This window comes from Balaenoptera musculus, chromosome 1 (assembly GCF_009873245.2).
Source record: "Balaenoptera musculus isolate JJ_BM4_2016_0621 chromosome 1, mBalMus1.pri.v3, whole genome shotgun sequence".
Classification (NCBI taxonomy): Eukaryota; Metazoa; Chordata; class Mammalia; order Artiodactyla; family Balaenopteridae; genus Balaenoptera; species Balaenoptera musculus.
Window position 1 is genome coordinate 125,761,039 of NC_045785.1, and position 18,054 is coordinate 125,779,092.

Here is an 18,054-nt window from a genome sequence, read left to right on the forward strand (position 1 = left end):
GATTGATTGATTGATTGGCAAGACAGGAGGCTCGTCTTATTGCTACATGCCTCTTTGCAGTAAAATGATTTTATAAACCAGCAGCATGACTATATATATGCATAAATGAAGAGAGAAATATTTTAATTTCTCTTGGCTTAGAATCTTTTGGGAGAGAGATCCTAAAATTTTGAGGTAGAAACTATATTTATTATTTCGAATTGAAAGAAGAACAAAAGCTTTCTGTTTAGGTAGATGTTTGTTTTCTTTCATTAAAAAGTTCTTTTCTAATCTTTTAATCTGCTGATGCCAAGAATTGTTCTACTTTGCACTTCTGTGCTTTCTACTTGCCTATGTCCATTTGACTTGGGCACCTGTTTTCCTTCTGAATACATTTAATTTGTTCAATTTGCTTTCTTTTTTTTTTTAGACCTGGAAAAGCTAACATTCCTGCTTTCTCTGCACTTCAAGCTGATATCTCAAGTGTGTACCCATTTCAGTCCTACATGAAAACCGCCCTAATTAGCAGAATCTATCCTTGTTTTTCATTTTTTTCTTTAATTTTCTCTTAAGTAATACTTTGAGCTAAGAAGTATAAAATCAAAGTGAAAACAACTGTAGTCTGTAACAGTGTTATAGCCACATTTCTTTTTTTTTTTTTAGTCTGTATAACCAAGCCAAAAGTTAAACCATGTTTTCTTAGGAAATTCAGGTATTCGGATTCTTTGATAGCGGTGAGATTCTCGAGGTGGTTTTTAGCTTGGTACACACCAGGCTTTGTGCCTTGACACTATTCTAGAAAAGAGAAGACACATATTTTGGGTGGGAAAAAATAGCTCTGGCTCTAAACCTGGAGAATAACTGAGTCTGCAGAATAAATCAAGATGAATTGGTTGACTTGAGCAGCCTAGAATTGAGACTGACATGATGCAAAGACTCTAGGAGTCTGTTTCATTGAGCTTAATGACTGTTTTCAGATTATTAATACTTTTTCAGACAACTGTAGAGTATTGATGCAAAAGCCCATATGTATACTACTTCATACCCATTAGGGTGGTGATAATCAAAATGACAGACAATAACAAGTATTGAACAGAATGAGGAGAAATAGGAACTTTCATACATTGCTGGTGGGCTTGTGAAATGGTGCTACCCTTTTGGGAAACAATTTGGCAGTCCCTCAAAAAGTAAAACGTGAAGTTACCATATGACCCAACAATTCCATTTCTGGGTATATGTCCAAGAGAACTGAAAACATAAGTCTACTCAAAAACTTGTGCATGAATGTTCATAGCAGCATTATTCACAATAGCCAAAAAGCAGAAACAATCCAAATGTCCATCAGTTGATGAAAGGAAAAAGAAAATGTGGCATATTCATACAATAGAGTATTATCCAGTTTATAAAAAGGAATGGAGTACTGATACATGGTACAAAATGGCTGAACCTTGAAAACGTTACGTTAAATGAAAGAAGCTAGACACAACAGGCCACGTACTGTATGATTCTATTTGTATGAAATGTCCACAATAAGTACCTTTATAGAGGCAAAAAGTAGATTAGTAGTTACCAGTGGCTGGGGAAGATGGAGAGTGACTTCTAATGGATCCTGGGTCTCTTTCTGGGGAGACAGAAGTGTTCCAGAGTTAGATAGCAGTGATGATCACAGGATCTTGTAAATATACCAGAAGCTGTTGGATTGTACACTTAAAAACGATGACTTTTATGGTATCTTTTATCTAAGTAAAACAGAATTTTTAAGAAAGAGCCTGGGGACTTCCCTGGTGGCGCAGTGGTTGAGAATCTGCCTGCCAATGCAGGGGACGCGGGTTCGAGCCCTGGTCTGGGAAGATCCCACATGCCGCGGAGCAACTAGGTCCGTGAGCCACAATTACTGAGCCTGCGCATCTGGAGCCTGTGCTCCGCAGCAAGAGAGGCCACGATAGTGAGAGGCCCGCGCACCGCGATGAAGAGTGGCCCCCGCTTGCCGCAACTAGAGAAAGCCCTAGCACAGAAACGAAGACCCAACACAGCCATACATACATACATACATACATACATTAAAAAAAAAAGAATGTAAGCAGACAAGAACCTCATTAAAATATTAAAAAAAAAAAAAAGAAAGAGCCTGACCAAAAAAAAAGAAAGAGCCTGTACACAGGGCTAAATATAAACATGTTTATTATAAAACTTCATAATGCCATGTCAAATACAATAGGTATGACATAAGCTTAAATAAATACATACTTAAAACATTTTAAATCGTAATTTTAAATATTTTATAAGACCCAAACACAGACCACATTTATATTTCACACGGCTATTTCCAATGCAGCATATACAAATATCTACAACATTTGAACAATTTCAAAGAAAACAATAATTCATTCCATATGTAGCCTGCTCATAACACTTGTTTTTTTTTCTCTCTCTCCTTTATTTCCCAGAGTTCTTTTGCCCCTTAAAAACCTCTGCTGTTCTGATCCTTATCATATCTCTCTGTTTCCTTTTGGTTTTGTCTTTGCCAGTGTGCAGCCAGCACTTCTCTGAAATTTTGCTTTTTCAACACATCCTAAGTTAATGAAAGGGTGGGAGAGTTTTGATTCTTATACTATCCTGCAAGGTTGGAGCAGCTTTGGCAATTACTGGCCCAGTATCTCTTATGGCCAGTGATCAACCGATAACTAGGGATTCCTTAGGAATTTTGAACTCTCTTATCAATAAATACAAATACTTGCTCATTCAGGCTTTCCTCTCTTTAAGAACACCAGAACAGACAGAATAAGACAATTAGGGAATACTTATTAGACATCTTTACTTTTAAAAAATCCACTGGACAGATCCATTACATGGTATGTTTCTAGCATGGATTTAAAATCTTATGTAATATACAAGAATTGTATGTTGACACATCACATCTGACAAACATCTTTGTAGGAATGCAAAACACATTTATATATCTATATGTTTTTTACCAAGAAAGACATTCATAAAACTGTACCTTCGTTTGTTTGCATTTATGCTTTTATCAAATCAGAACATTTAACCTCATGGAAGTTTTTCATCATAGAAACCATATAGCTATGAAAAAATACCTGACAGTGTACAAGTGTGTGCCATGCGGATTTTGCTCTCCTGAGACTACTCATGTTTTTTAAAGAAACTGTAGTCAAACATTCAGAACTTTATACTGGTTTATGCATTGCTAGGGCACAGTATTTGCCCTTTTTGAAATACATTTACTACAGATGAAACTTTAGAATTTGTTAATAAAGATCTGGAATAAGCAACTTTTACCCTATTATAGTCCTAATATTTACATATTTTAAAGTCCCTACCACACTTGTACTGAATTAAGACTTATGGACTTTATACTATAGTCAATGCAAGTAAAAAGAACACACAGCCTCTAAAAGTACTTTAAAAAGCACTGAATCCCACAGGGATAAAAGTGATTAAGACTGTGTTTGCACTCCCACAGAGTGCTAAACAGAATTTCCACCATTAACAACCTTTCCAATGTCGTCACCCCACGGCATTAAAAATTTGTCATTTTTTTTTCCAGGTCTGTTAATAGAATATCTTTGACCAATTTGTTTCCTCTAAACTCTTGACAAGTATTATTCATCCCAATGACAGCGACTACATAAGCAGCAGTTCAAACACTGTGAGGGACAAAAGAAAGAAACAGCACCTCAAAATAGTGTGTTGTGCCACAAGATTTTACAGTGAACGAAGGGTGAGTTAGAAAAGGAATTCTGAGATTCCAGAGCCTTAGTCTCTTCACTCTGGCATGGAAGCGAATATTCTTTCCTTCCAGCAGCCAGCACCGGAAAGGAGAAAACTGAGTCTTTTTGGTGGCAGGCTGGACTTGCCCACTGGATTTTAGTCCGTTGAAGTCCTTGTAGGTACCATAATCCCAGCTATAAAGGCAGCCAGCGGGTGTAGTAGGTGAGAAGGGCCAGAGACCCAAGCAGACCTCTCTGTCTCTGCCGCCTTCAGGGTATCGTTCTAGTTCCCTAATGTACCTGTGCCCCTGCAATGATAAGAGTGCATGCGGTCAGGACATTTAATATTTTGCATACTGACAGCAGCGACAGAATTCCCCTTCTAGCACAGACAGCTGCGTGCACTCTCACAAGGCTAGTCCAAATGCAAACAGCAAAATCCTATGTAGCTGGGATAGTGAAACTATTCTGCATGATACTGTAAGGGCGGATACATGTCATTATACATTTGTCAAAACCCATGGAATATACAAAACCCTACTGTAAACTGTGGGATTTAGTTAATAATAATGTAGCAATACTGGCCCATCAATTGTAACAAAATACCATACAACTGTAAGATGTTAATAATAGAGGATGGCTTCCCTGGGGGCACAGTGGTTGAGAATCCACCTGCCAATGCAGGGGACACAGGTTCAAGCCTTGGTCCGGGAAGATACCACATGCCGTGGAACAACTAAGCCCGTGCACCACAGCTACTGAGCCTGCGCTCTAGAGCCCGCGAGCCACAACTACTGAAGCCCGCGCGCCTAGAGCCAGTGCTCCGCAACAAGAGAAGCCACCGCGATGAGAAGCCCGCGCACCGCAACAAGGGGAGTCGCCACTCGCCGCAACTAGAGAAAGACCGCGGGCAGCAATGAAGACCCAACACAGCCAAAAATAAAATAAATAAATAAATTTTTAAAAAATAATAGAGGAAATTGGAGGGCATGAGGGGATATGCTGGAACTCTGTACTTTCTACTGAATTTTCTGTAAACCTAAAACTGCACACACAAAAATGTCTATTAATTTTTAAAAAATCTATTTGGAGGGGACTTGAGCCTTCCAAATTCTCACAAAGCAGAGCAGAGTGGTTAAGAACACAGATTTTAGAGCCAGACTGCCTGGTGTGAATCCTGGCTATACCACTTAACTAGTTTTGAGATTTTAGGCATTAAGTTCTCTGTGCCTCATTTTCTTCATCTATATAATAATAAATACAATAGCCCTTATCTCATATAATTCCTAGCTTAGAACAGTTTCTAGAACATAGTAAGTGCCATATAAGGGTTAACTATGATTATTATTCATGTTCATAAATGAAATGCCTCCATAAAGGCCAGATCCTTGTTCCTTTCCTCTCCTCCTCCAAAAAAATGAAACAACTTTCTCTAAAATAACATGAAGGTGGTGATTTCCTCCCTAGACACTGCAGGTTCAGAAGGTTCCAGGAGCAACAGAACATGTAGAGAAGATATCTTCTTTCAAAACCATATGTGATTTTCAAGTCTTACCTGATTCCTTTGGACTTAAATTAACTCGGAAAGCGTTTGGTAGGATCCATCTGATTGAAGGCTTTGGCAGCTGCTGTGGAATACATGAGAACACTAAGTAAAGCACTGGTTTCCAGCATGAAGAGAGAAAAATGTGTAAAATGTTCAATGGCATGCTTTATACAAGAGTGCAGCTTACCTGGCAGGAACAAATTTTTTTGCTGCAAGAGAAAGAAAACCATTCATTTAGACTAAATGACTTTTAAGGATACATTAAATCCTGAAACAATATGACTCTTTTCATCAGGGGTTGCAAACTCAGTACCTTCCCGGCCCCTGTAATTATCAGAGCCCAGACACGGCTTGGTGGCAACAAGCAGGCAGGGCAGGGGATGGAAAGTGCACACTCATGCGAAGGACACAGCAGCTTCCTAATGCAAGCGGATAGCAACATGCTCTGCTTGCCAGGTTCAGCTGTCTTCCAGTTTGCCATGAGAAATCTCAGATCTGGATTAGATGTGAAATCTCCTATTCTGTAAATGTCAGAACTTAATTCAAAAAATGTTAAAGACTCCGTAGGTCAAACAAACCAGGAGTGTGGCTAGATGTGTTTGCATATCCCCTGAGATACTCCCATATTTAAGCCTGTATTCCAAATAAAATTTTTGGAAACATTTTATTGATTTTCCCAGGACCACTAATTATGGCAGCCTCATTGCAACAACTCCCAGGGGGACCACAGCATTCAATGTGAATATCATCCCCTGGAGTTGTACGATGTGAGCACACTAACATTTGTATTTCCTGAAACTCTTTCCCTAAGACTTCTGCTTCATTACCCTGCAGTTTATTAGTGTCTAATGACTAGTGACTAGAGTCTAATTACTTTTTAAATCTGTGAGAGATAACATGACTCATCAATGAGAAAATAATTTTTTTCAAAAACCTTTTTGGAGTACATTCATAAATGCCCTTACCTTTCTTCTGAAGGCGTTTCAGAAGCCAGAAGAGAAATGACGCTAATGTCATGAGGGAGATCCCAGCAGCAGAAAGTCCAACTGCCAAGGGAGTTTGGGACTCAGGAGGAGCTAAGGAAACAGAGGGAGGTAAACTGTCATGAGAAGGAATTAAATTCAAAGTCTTTCCGTTCTGTCCATTTGCCCTTTTCTTTGTGCACTGATTACAGTGTACAAAGCAGAAGAGTCATCTAGTTCAATACATGAGGCAGAGACATGGTACTAAAGGCCTTAGAGATCAGCCCCAAACCACCTTTTGCGAGCTTATCTCCCAGCCTGGCTAGGCAGAGCTCTAACTTACCAAGCTTTCACAGCACACCTTGGTTAACCTCTCTCTCTCTCTCTTTTTCTCGCTCTCTCTCTCTCATTTCCCTTCCCGCCCCCCTGCAACTTTTCCCACTAGCTCTCCTTTTTCAAATTATCAAAATTCCATTGACATGTCACTTCTTCTGTTTTCTCTTTATCCCCATAAAATGAAAGGTCCATCCATTAATGTCAACCTGGGTAACCTTTCTGACCTTTCTGGTTTGGATATACTGGGTAGTTCATTACTGCAGCCAGATAGCTTCCTTTCTTAGCTCCCTTTCTTCTCTCTGGTCCCCCAGACAACCACCATCAATCAATGCTTCACCTTCACAGGTAGGCATCATCCCAGACCAGTGTCCTGTGGCACCACATGTCAGAGCCGCAGAGCCTTTGAGCGTCCATCCTTCAGGACATGCAAATGTACACCTGGTGCCAAACACAGGCTCCCCACTGCAGTTTATGTCGATCTTTCCGGGAACCTCCAAACTTGAACATTGTACCACTGCAAGTGATAGGACATGGGTAGAGGTTAAGAAAAATCTACTGGAAAACTTTTAAAACTGGCAGAAAAGTCACCAATAAGTGTAACTTATAAGCACTACTTAGTTTTCAGCATGTAGGAAATTAGGATCAAGTCCCTTGGGGCAATCTAGGTTCAGAAACGTTTTAAGGTCCTTGACCTATACTCCTTTAAAGATTGAATTCAGTCCTACCTTGGCAGGAGGGGACCTCCTGTGTCCACTGTCCCTGAGATGTGCACTCAAGTTGAGCTGATCCATGTAATTCAAAGCCTTCCTCACAGCTGATGGCACAGGAGGACTTGTAGGTAAACTCTCCAGTGGGGGAATGGGTACAGTTCACTGAACCACTTCTGGGCTGAGGGACAGCATCACATTTCACAGCTGGAAGACATGAGTGAGTACATTAGAAGCTTGTTTTTATCGGGCAGCAACAGGTTTCCCGAGGTAACCAAGTCCCTATAGCTCTTCCATAGGGCTCACAGGAAAAGTCACCCATGGACCCACTTTGGAAACTTTCAGAAGTACTAGAAGCGCTAGACTAGTTGTCTTTCAGAAGACAACTCATGTAGCCTCTCTCTGGGCTGGACAAAGCTTTCACGGGAAAGCTGAGCTACCAAAATTATGGTCAGAAAATAATATAGTGGAACTGGATAGTACTTGGCATTTGACGACTGAACCCAGATCGCTTTGGACAAAGGAACACTCAGAGAATTCAAGACTCTTCGTTAGTCCCTGGACAAGTGGGAAGATGGCTGTGTTTTCTTTGAATTCCAGTCACTTCATTGACGGGGTACTAATTAAAGGACAGCCTTTAACAGGACCAATGGTTCCTGAGCTCTGCTCTGACATGTGAAAGAAGTCAGGGTCAGGGGAAAGATTTTATGTAGTCAGGGAGCAACTTATGGGTCCTGGATGCTTACAGATGAGGCCAAAAAGAAAGGAAGATAAGAAGGCAGCCACATAAAATTTGTCTGCTTTGCAGTTTGGTTTCTGTCTTGTGTTTTTTTGCCACTGTAAATCATTCTGTGCTGTATTTGGCTACAAAAATGCCAGTACCTGATAGTGAAAACTGCTTGCTTTCAATGTCCTTGCTCTTGCTTTATTAAATTAAATGAAACTAAATTTTAGTGCTTATGTATATATTAAGGGAGTCTCTATATCTGACACCACACTTGAAACATTTTCATCACTGCTAGTTATGAGCAATTTCAGAAGAAAGGTATGACAAGTATTTTGGAATCAAGTCATGTTCTCATAATCCTACTTTGTCAATTTTCTAATGTGATTTCCCTTCAGCTTAAGATTTCTGCTTACTCCATGCCAATGTCTATAAAGTTATATTACTCCAGTACAGTTAAGAAACCAGCAAAGCATCCATTCTTACTACATACAATCCTTTCCCTGGACAGTTCTTTTATATGCATCTCAAAAACATAAGATGAATGTTGCCCATCAGATCTGATTACTATAGTTAAAGTAGGCCTCAGGTTTCATTTTCAGTGCTTCACATTTGAAGACTGCTGCTCTTTGAGAAAGGGAGAGTGTAAAGGAGACTCTCAGGCTTACCTTCACAAACTGGGAGCTGCTGTGTCCATTGCCCCTGGGTAGTGCATTCAACCTGGGCTGGCCCCTGCAACACGAAGCCTTCCGCACAGGCGAAGTGGCAGGATGACTTATAGGTGAACTCTCCAGCAGGGGAGTGGCTACAGCTCACAGTGCCATTCTGAGGATGGCGGATGGCATCACATGTCACAGCTGTAACACATGTCCCAGTTTACATTAGCAGGTCTGGCTTACCCATTTGGAGTATAGGTTGAGAAAAAAGAATGTTTACAATAAACCCTGATGTAGAACCACTGTACCTTTACATGTTGGTTTCTTGTTGTCCCAAATCCCAGAGGAGATACACTGCAAGTGCTGGGGTCCAGTGAGTTTATATCCTTCGTTACACTCAAATTCACAGGTGGTGTTCCACAGGAAGCTTCCGTGGCTTTGGAAGCATTTCACAACTCCATTGACAGGATTTGTCAAAGCATCACATTTAGCCACTGGGGATTTGAAAGAACACCATGAATTTTACAGAAGAGTGACATACTCACTTCTTATTGAACTGGAATTTATAATACAGTAAGATAGATCAGAGGATAGATCCCAAAGCCCTGTGTTCATCCTTGGGGACATGCGCACACCCAGTAAAGTTTTTATGCTTTTTTCTTGATCTTTTCATCTTCTCTGATTGACTCTGACTATGCTAAGTGGTTTCTGATCTATTTTATCAGATCTCTCTCATCAGCTCTCTGGTCTATTTTACATAAGGCAAAAACAAAGAAAAGTAACAGATTCTAGATCAGGATTTATGACTAGTGATAAAAAAAACAATCCCGACGTACACAGAACATTCATTTATTTTAACCCAGCATGACCTGGAGGAAAGAATTTTTTTGTCTTTGGCCTAGAAAGATAAGACAGAGAGAACAGGGTATACTGAGGCTGCTTGATTATCATGATCTTAAATTGGTCCAGATGCATGGGTGAAGTTAAACAGAGCAAGGGGAAAGTCATTAAGATGTTAAGAGTATGGTTCCACTGTTTTATGTGTTTTCTTACAAATCACCGGAGCCCCAGAAACACTTATGTCAAACATAGGATAAAAACCTCTCTCAAAGCCAGCTGGTACCGTATTGGCCATATATATTGGCCAAGAGAACAAGTTTAATTAGAACTTGTTTAATTAGGACAAGTTTAAAAGAACTTTCCCTGACGTGCTGAAAATGGTATAAATTGGATAAAAAGTAAGGGGATGAGGGACAAGTTAGAGACTCTTCTGTGCCTTCTCCGAGAGACTTACCATTGCAGGCTGGAAGAGGAACACTCCATTCTCCGGAGGAAGTGCACTGGGTCGCCTCCGTGCTGCTTGGGAGATAGCCCTCCCCACAGCTGACAGAGCAGGAAGAATTGTAGCTGAAGCTCCCCAAAGGGTCGTTGCAAACCAGGCTTCCGTGCTCAGGGGCTTCCTGTGCCTGACAGGTCACAACTGAAAAGGGAAACCAAATCAATTCTGCTCCTCTCTCACCTTATCAGGTGGGAAGAACCCTGGAAACTCTAACTACTGTTTATTGAATAGCAGGCACTATGAAAATGTTGTGTCTGCATTTGTTCACATCATCCAAACCATAAGCCTATGAAGTTGGTACTATATTATCCTCATTTTACAATGAGAAAACTGGGACTCAGAGGGTTTAACTATGTTGTCAAGGTGCCGGAATTAATAAGTGGTGAATCTGGGATTCAAAGCCAGGAGGGTCTGACTTCATAGCCTCAGCTCTTAACCACCTTCTGAAACCATATGCCCCAGGGAAGGGAAGGTATGCAGACCTGACTCCGAAGCCAGCTGGGACACAAAATCCTCCTACCATCTCTAGCGAAGGAAAAGGTGAGACCAAGCCTTACCTTGCTCACACTTGAGTCCCTTGAAGCCGAGGTGGCACTGACAAGTGTAGCTGTTGATGGTCTCTGTACAGTCACCGTGGCCGCTGCAGGATGTCGGCGTACAGGCAGCTGTGGAAAAGACAGTCCGTGGTGACGATTGTTATTGTGCTTCAAATGAGTTTCTTTAGGAATTCAGGGTCAACAGTGTGTAACGGGGATGTCACCAATGATACAGAGTGCCAGAGATTTTAATAGAAGTGCTTGATGAAATGCCAAAGCTGAGTTTTAGGCTCAACCATTTGAAACCTTGATGTTAATGTCAGGGGTATAGCTGTAACTGGCTCCCCAAAGAGAAAATTCCCTTTATCACAAACTCTGAAGAGAGTTTCCTTACGGCACATAAACAACAAGTAGCTAAAAATGTATCGTGTGTGTGTACACACACTGTATATAAGTATAGACCTATATATATGCATATATGTATACATAAATACATACATTCTTGTCTACATTCACACAAAGAAGCAAAAACACATTCTGTTTTAAAACATCAAACAGAATGTTTTAAAACCGTATCTTTTAGAACATAAAATTCCCACAGTAGAGACCAGTTTTTGCATACAGTCCACAATCTGTCAGGATGCTCACACACTGAATCTCCCTCCCACTGCTGCCATGAACTCCCTACCTGTGTAGCACAAGGCGAGCTTCTTTTTGCTGCATCTCTCATCGTTCCACTTGCCCGAGTCCGTTTCTCTCTTGATGTAGATCTCTATACAGTCCTCCTTGTTTTGCTTATTGTTTGGTTCACCTGGAGCCCAGTTTGCGGCCTCTTCAGTCAAAGGCTTCTGGGTCCCTATCCAGGTCCATGTATCGTTGATCTTTCTGATTCCGATCCAGTAGTAACTTGGTGAATAGCTGAATGCGGAGTTCAGGTGTTTAATCTCTTCCTGGTTTTGAATTGCAACCAGATGTGTGTACCTTTGCTGGCAATAAGCACTGGCCTCATCAAAAGTCAGGGTTTCCGTGGAGGCGTTGTAAGACCAGGCTCCACTTTCTTTAAACAGGAGAAGCGCTAAGGGGGAAAATGTGAAAGGAATGGGAAAGTTTAGTCCTGCTATGGTTTGACTCTGTTAACTGGACCTTTTGTTGTCTTTTTTTTGGCATCTAGTGGCCTTTGGGTTGACTCAACCTTTTTTCGCCTTTTCCAAAGTAAGAATGGGTACACGAATGGAGAAACTACCATTTACTGTGTATCTCTTTTGTGGTTGCCCTTCCACTTGGTGCTTCACCCACTGTAACCTACCCAATATACCTACCTAATAGTAGAAGAATAATCAGAATAACTAAGCTTTTTTGGGCACTAAATATGCACCACCAAGCACTGTCGGAGGCACTTTACACGAACCACGATACTGAATCCTCAAAATGCCTCTGGGAAATAGGTTATTTATGATCAACTCTTTATATGTAAGGAAGCTGAGACACAATGAGGTAAATTGCTCCTAGCCCAGGGCACAACACATTGTGAGGAGAGGCAAGAGATGCTGTTAAACAACCTACAATGCACAGGGCAGCCCCCACAAGGAAGACTTATCTGGTCCAAAATGTCAGTAGTGCCAAGGATAAGACACCCTGGTCTAACTACGGGCATTGACTTACCGAAAGTGAGAGCAGAGAGAAACTGTGATGCAATCATGACTTCAAGACTTCTTTTGATCCCAAGATTAGACCTGAAATGCTTTTCTGGGGGGAAAAGTACAAAATTAATTATAGAATGAAATCCCAGGCTACCAGTTACTCAAATCATTCTACGATGCTGCGTATAGCGACATCATACAATTTTCAGATAAAGGATTGAAATCTTTTGCCACCATCTTCATTTCAAAGAAGTTTACCCAAATGAATACATATAAAAGTTAAGATTCTCATCATTTAGGTCAAAGAGAAAAGCCAGCTTTTAACTTGTCTGAATACAATAAGAGTTTGCACAGATCTTTTATTGAAGGCTTCTTGCCTATCTGTTCATATTAATAATCTGTGTTTCGTGGCCAGATTAGTTAAGTGAAAGACTTCTTGCACTTACCTGTTCGGTGAAGCAGTTGTTTCGGTGTCTGATTCCTCCCGAGTTGCTGCTGCTTCTGTCTCGTGCCACTCTTGCAGTTCTGATGCGAGGTCAGCCAAGAACAGTGGAGCACTGCTCCTGCTGGAGCTCCTTTATAGAACGACGCTTCCTGTGAGTAATAGGAGGATGTGTCCAAACCCAGTAAAGAGGAATTCCCCGGCAGCATGCAAAAAGTTTCCCAGGAATACCCACAACGCGAAAAATTACAATGATGTCAAAGTGAATTCTCCTTTTTTACATACCTTTTAGTTTTACATGAATTCTATTGATATGACACAAATGCATGGTTTTAATCCCAATGACATGAAATCTATGTCTTTAAACATTTTGTAACTTTGCTTATTAGTAGTCCCTCTCCTGAAATTGTGGTAGCGATCAGAATTTCATCACCCTAAGCGAACTAAGAATAGTTGTGTCATCTATGGGCTATTATCCTCAATTTTCCTACCCCATACCAGTCAATTATATCATCACTCACTTTCTTTCTCTTTCTCACCTACCAACTCAATCCATTTTAAGGTACAATACCTCATTGGAATGAATCATGAAGTAAATGTTAATCCTCAGATTCTGTGCATAGTTATGGCTAAATTACTAGAAACAATATCTCCCACTTAAATGTCTGAAATAATGCCTTGTTTCTTAAATATAAGAAAAATGGGAAACAGACTTAGATATTCCTGTTGGCAAAACATTCACGATTTGTTCAGTGAGAAAATAAAGATGAAAACTATATATACTTGTGTTTAATTGACCCAAATTTGGTTCAAAAAATTTTAATGTGAATTGCAAAAACATACAAAAATGTATCAAAATGTTAACAGTGGATTTCTAGATGGCAGGATTCAGGGGTTATTTTTATAAATTTCATGATTATTTTCAGCTTTTCCCAGTTTTTGCAATGACCCTCTATTACTTTTATAGTAAAAAGAACACAGTTTAAAGAATTCTGTGTCTAAATGCAACTGAAGGGTATATATATAATATATATATATAAAATAATCACTGATTCCTGCTGTTTATACTGGCATTTCTTTTGGGCAGTTATATACAATCACCATTCCCCATCTCTGCATCTTGTTTAATTCAAACAGTAGAGACAGTAACTGGGAATCTTTTACTTTCCATGTTCTGTAGAGATCAAGTGAAGCTAATATTCTATAATTACAGCTTTTTAGAATAGGACATCTAAGAATGTACTCTAAGCAGGCATGAAGTAGTAGTGGCAGGGGAATGAGGCGGGGAATAACAGGTTAATTTGTCTCATTAGACATGGTAGCCCTGGCTCTTTCTATGTACATAAAGACCTAAGCCAAACAGGCAAAGAGAAGAAAAATTCCAATGAGTACAACTGATTTTAAAAATTAAATAAATAACCCAGTTAGCTAATTTAACTCCTAAAACTGCCCAGCTCTGAACAGAGACGTTATCATCTACCTCCCGCTCTCTTATATTTTCTAGATACTGACGTTATTTTTTTTAATCAGACTTTACTTATGTAATGTGGTCACTATGGCTCAGTAAATGTGGAAGAGCAGTCAGTTACAAGTGTTTATTTAGATTTTAGAGAAGGATGTGAAGCTGGGTTAATACATAATCTGTCTATATTTTATTTTTTAATAAGTTGCGAACATATCATTTGCCATTAAAAAATGCGTACTGTAGGCAGATCTTAAATTTTATCTGACACACTAATAAAGTACCTAATAATTATTTTGAAGATGGAAATTAGTCATATACAGCCCTAGATAACTACATGTACTATTATGATTTTTCATAACTAAATTAAGTTTATAGTTTGTCTCTTTCCTTTCACAAGTATCTAAAAATAGCCCCAATGGTGGTACAGTCCCTATTTCATTTACAAATATATGTCCTGGACACGCCCCCCCCCCGCCCCAGTTATAATCTGTAGCATCTACTGAGCGCTTACTATGTGCGAGGCCCTGTTCTAAGCTTTTTTGCATATTCATCTAGATGATTATTTAATTCTTACAACAGCCTATGAAATAGGCACTCCTATCATCCCCATGGTACAGAGGAGGAAATTGAGGAACCAAGGATTATACCTATCTCATCCAAAAACACAGAGCTAAGGAGTTGAAACCCAGGCAGTCAGTCTCCAGAGCCAGCTTCCTTAACTGCTATCCCAAACCATAGTTTCTCTTGTTATTTTGCCCCACGACGAGCCTCCCTGTTCTTCCCAAGTCTCCAATCTCTCTCTTCTTCCCAAGAGCAATGTGATCATCCCAGCTCTCCACCAAGAGGGCTGTGTCCTGGTTTCCAAGACATAAAGGCAGGAAGGGAACCAAGGGGCAGTAAGCCGTAGACAGACAATGCAGTGAAAAAGGACCCTAGGTTCTCAGCTATGGGGGAAAAGTGGATGAAGATACAAGCAAGACAGGCTGAGCTATACCTAGGAAAACTTTTGATCCCTAGGTCACACTTTCCAGGAGATCCTGATTCAAAAGCAGATTCTCCCTATGGCTAAAGGGTAAAATCATTATTTTAAATTTACACTGAGAACTTCAGGGACAGAACCCAATACCAAAAAAGAAGGATAAGAGAAATAAGGAGTCAAAGAGATTGTGAGTAAAGGTAATTTATTATTAGTGTTGTTGTTGTCACTACCAGAGGTGTAACATTCCAAACTCACTCACCCTCAGAGTTATCCTGCATTCTCCCAGAATATTTTCCACATCCCTGCCATCTGAGGTTGGGACCACAAATCATGTACCTGGCTGCTAGGAGCTGAGGGGCTTTCTCCAGGCTCCAGGGTTGCTGAAGAGGTCATAGACAGACCTAGTTTGCCTCTCATAGAGAGACGCCAGCACTGTGAGGGGCTGACAGCTGGTCTGTAGCTCCTTCACCTGCTTTTTCTGATCTGATGAGGGGCACCCTCATTTTGGGGATGGAAGAATGAGTTGAAGAGGAAATTAGGTGAGCATTGAATAGCTGGGGGCATTGAATATTATCTCCTCTTCCTCAAATAAACCTAATGTCCCAAGTAGCAGGCTGATTAGAGGTCCCTCAAGGCCCTATTGAGTCTCCCAAGCTCAGAAGATGTAGCCGGCTGTCCCTGGACTGCTCCATTTTCAACCCTGGCCTCATGTGGACACCCGTTACAATCTCCAACTTGGAGAGGCAAAGAGAAAAGGAAAGAAGATGCTGCAAACACAGGCACACCCCAGGCTCCACCACCAGGGCTATTTTGTCTCTGAGGTGCCACCCTTCCTGGCTTTATCATCTCTTTTCCTGGAAGAGCCCTGGCCTCTCCTCCACGTCCTGTAATGGGGGCACCAGGGACTTTAACCGCTTTTGCTTCTGTGCCCAGGCCAACTCATTCTCACCTTTATGGTGATGGGACATCCCTGAGGGAGTGAGGGAAAGCCAGAAAGAGAAGGTTAGGGTTCCCAAGGCAAATGTCACAGTGTCATTCAAGGCCATCCTGTTCGTATTCCATAGATAGGGACAAATAAAAGCCACGGACAGGAGATTATTGGGTTTAATGGGAAGTAGCACTGGCCATACGCACCTGTGGCAAGACCATCTATTAAAGTGTGAATTTAGCTTTGGTTCCTCAGTGCTGAAGGGAACTATGAAGCATGGGCAGTGGCCTTCCTGAGGTTCTTGGTTCCCTCATCTCTGGGCAGTGTCGCTAGGTGCTTATTTTTGAAAGCTTTGGTAACTTCCCCCCAGATTCGACTCTGCTGACATCTAAAGTACTTCTGTAGAGTCTGAGGTAGGGAGAAGAAATCCCAATAAAGATTCAATACTCTTTGCAGAATACAAATATGATATTTCTTGCACACCCAAAATTGTGAAATAAAATTAATAACAGTATGCCATCACGGTGTAGAATGGCATTTCTTGCTTGACTGAAACATAAGCATATTTGATAGAAAATTAGTCTGGTTCCCTCTAAAGTCATTCTCCAGAAAGGCATGTACACTTCTTTGGATGCGTAGCTATCTCAGAACACCTGGGTCAAGTAGGAGACCTGGGCTCTCTGTCTGCACTCCCACACCCAGGGAGAAGTGGGGTTCTCAGACTTCTGTCATATGAAGAAGACTCACCTGAGCAGCTCATTTAAAATGTATATCTTCAGGTCCAATGCTCAGAGACTCTGACTCAGTCCGTCTGTTGTTGGGACCAGGAATCCGTACTTTAAATGAATATTCAGGTAATTCTGATACAGACGCCCAAATCCTACCACACTTTGAGATATATTGGCCCAGGGTCACCTAATTTGGGAGAGAATATCATGAAGACCCCATGGCTGGTGCTCAGCTCTAAGTACGATTTTGACCAAAATGTCACTACAGTTACTGACACCCTTTCTACTGGAAGACTAGAGGCACCATTTGTAACAGTGTTGGGCAAATACAGAAAATATTTAGGATGAGTCGATGTTTTGACTTCTCGTACATGGAAAGTAAATGGTTTTTAACCAAAGAAAGAGAATAGCTCTAAAGAAGTACCATAAGTCGATATATATTAAGTTAGTCTCTTTTCTTGTCTGATTCAAGAGGACTCTGTAATTTCCACTAATTTCCCTTTTTGAACTTCTGGCATGATTCTGAGAGTTCAGTTCTAATGTATTTCCTTGCTTCCTGCTTGGCAGCACCTTATCTTGAAGCTTCCGTTTTCTGTTTTGGAATCCAAGAACTAACAGTGGGAATATCTTCAAAATGAGCCAACTCCAGCGGTGAATTCCCAAAGCAGAAGAAATAATTGCAGATGGGCTGGTAAATTGACAGAGCCCTTCCTGAACGTAGCCAGACTGTTTGCCGTCAGTTGTTAACAGAGAGGGGAAAATACCCCTGGATTTTAGAAAAGCTTCCTTGCTTGTTTTCCTTGGCCATCGTGCTGCTTGTTTTGTAATCAGAAGTTTCCTAAAGGATTATTATTAGCTTTGCTCTCAGTGTCTTATGTAGAAAAATCTGGCCTCGTCACTTTTTGAATAAAAAGATCTGCTGTTTCCCTTGTATATTGTTTTAATTTTTGAACCTGTGAATGTACTATCCAAAAAATCTTGAGTTTAACACCAACACTGTGAATTGGAGCAAGCTTCTTGGCCTCTTTAAGTCTCAGATCTCCCATCTAGAACTAAAGGTGTTCGACTACAGTCCCTGCCGGCTGTAACATACTATGACATAACATGTAAATACAGGAAGAGACTACTTTAAATCCAAGTGTTCTTTATTTTTCCTTGCCGTGACATTTTTAGCTAATAATTAATAATGATACCATATATATTATTGGTATATATGTGTGCCTACTGTGTGTGCACTTTACGTGCATTACTTCATACAAATTTCACAAAATGAAAGGTAGATATTATTAATTCCACTTCCCAGAGGATGAAACACAGACCTCAAAAGGTTAAGTAACTTGCCTATGTTTTTTCAGTTAA

General features: G+C 40.6%; 1 protein-coding gene across 1 annotated transcript in view; it reads right to left on the reverse strand.

The window, feature by feature from the left end:
• Nucleotides 1-2,192: 2,192 nt before the first annotated feature.
• The window catches only part of SELE (selectin E), a 55,332-nt gene continuing 39,470 nt past the window's right edge, over nt 2,193-18,054 (reverse strand). Inside the window, exons 2-14 of the mRNA XM_036833336.1 lie at nt 12,600-12,747; nt 12,176-12,259; nt 11,202-11,588; nt 10,535-10,642; nt 9,933-10,118; nt 8,947-9,132; nt 8,651-8,839; nt 7,277-7,465; nt 6,889-7,065; nt 6,219-6,329; nt 5,441-5,462; nt 5,263-5,335; nt 2,193-4,015 (exon numbers count right to left, since the gene is read on the reverse strand). Of these exons, the coding sequence (XP_036689231.1) occupies nt 5,278-5,335; nt 5,441-5,462; nt 6,219-6,329; nt 6,889-7,065; nt 7,277-7,465; nt 8,651-8,839; nt 8,947-9,132; nt 9,933-10,118; nt 10,535-10,642; nt 11,202-11,588; nt 12,176-12,212 (1,650 nt within the window). The 5' untranslated portion in view covers nt 12,213-12,259; nt 12,600-12,747 and the 3' untranslated portion in view covers nt 2,193-4,015; nt 5,263-5,277. The remainder of the gene's footprint in view (nt 4,016-5,262; nt 5,336-5,440; nt 5,463-6,218; nt 6,330-6,888; nt 7,066-7,276; nt 7,466-8,650; nt 8,840-8,946; nt 9,133-9,932; nt 10,119-10,534; nt 10,643-11,201; nt 11,589-12,175; nt 12,260-12,599; nt 12,748-18,054) is intronic.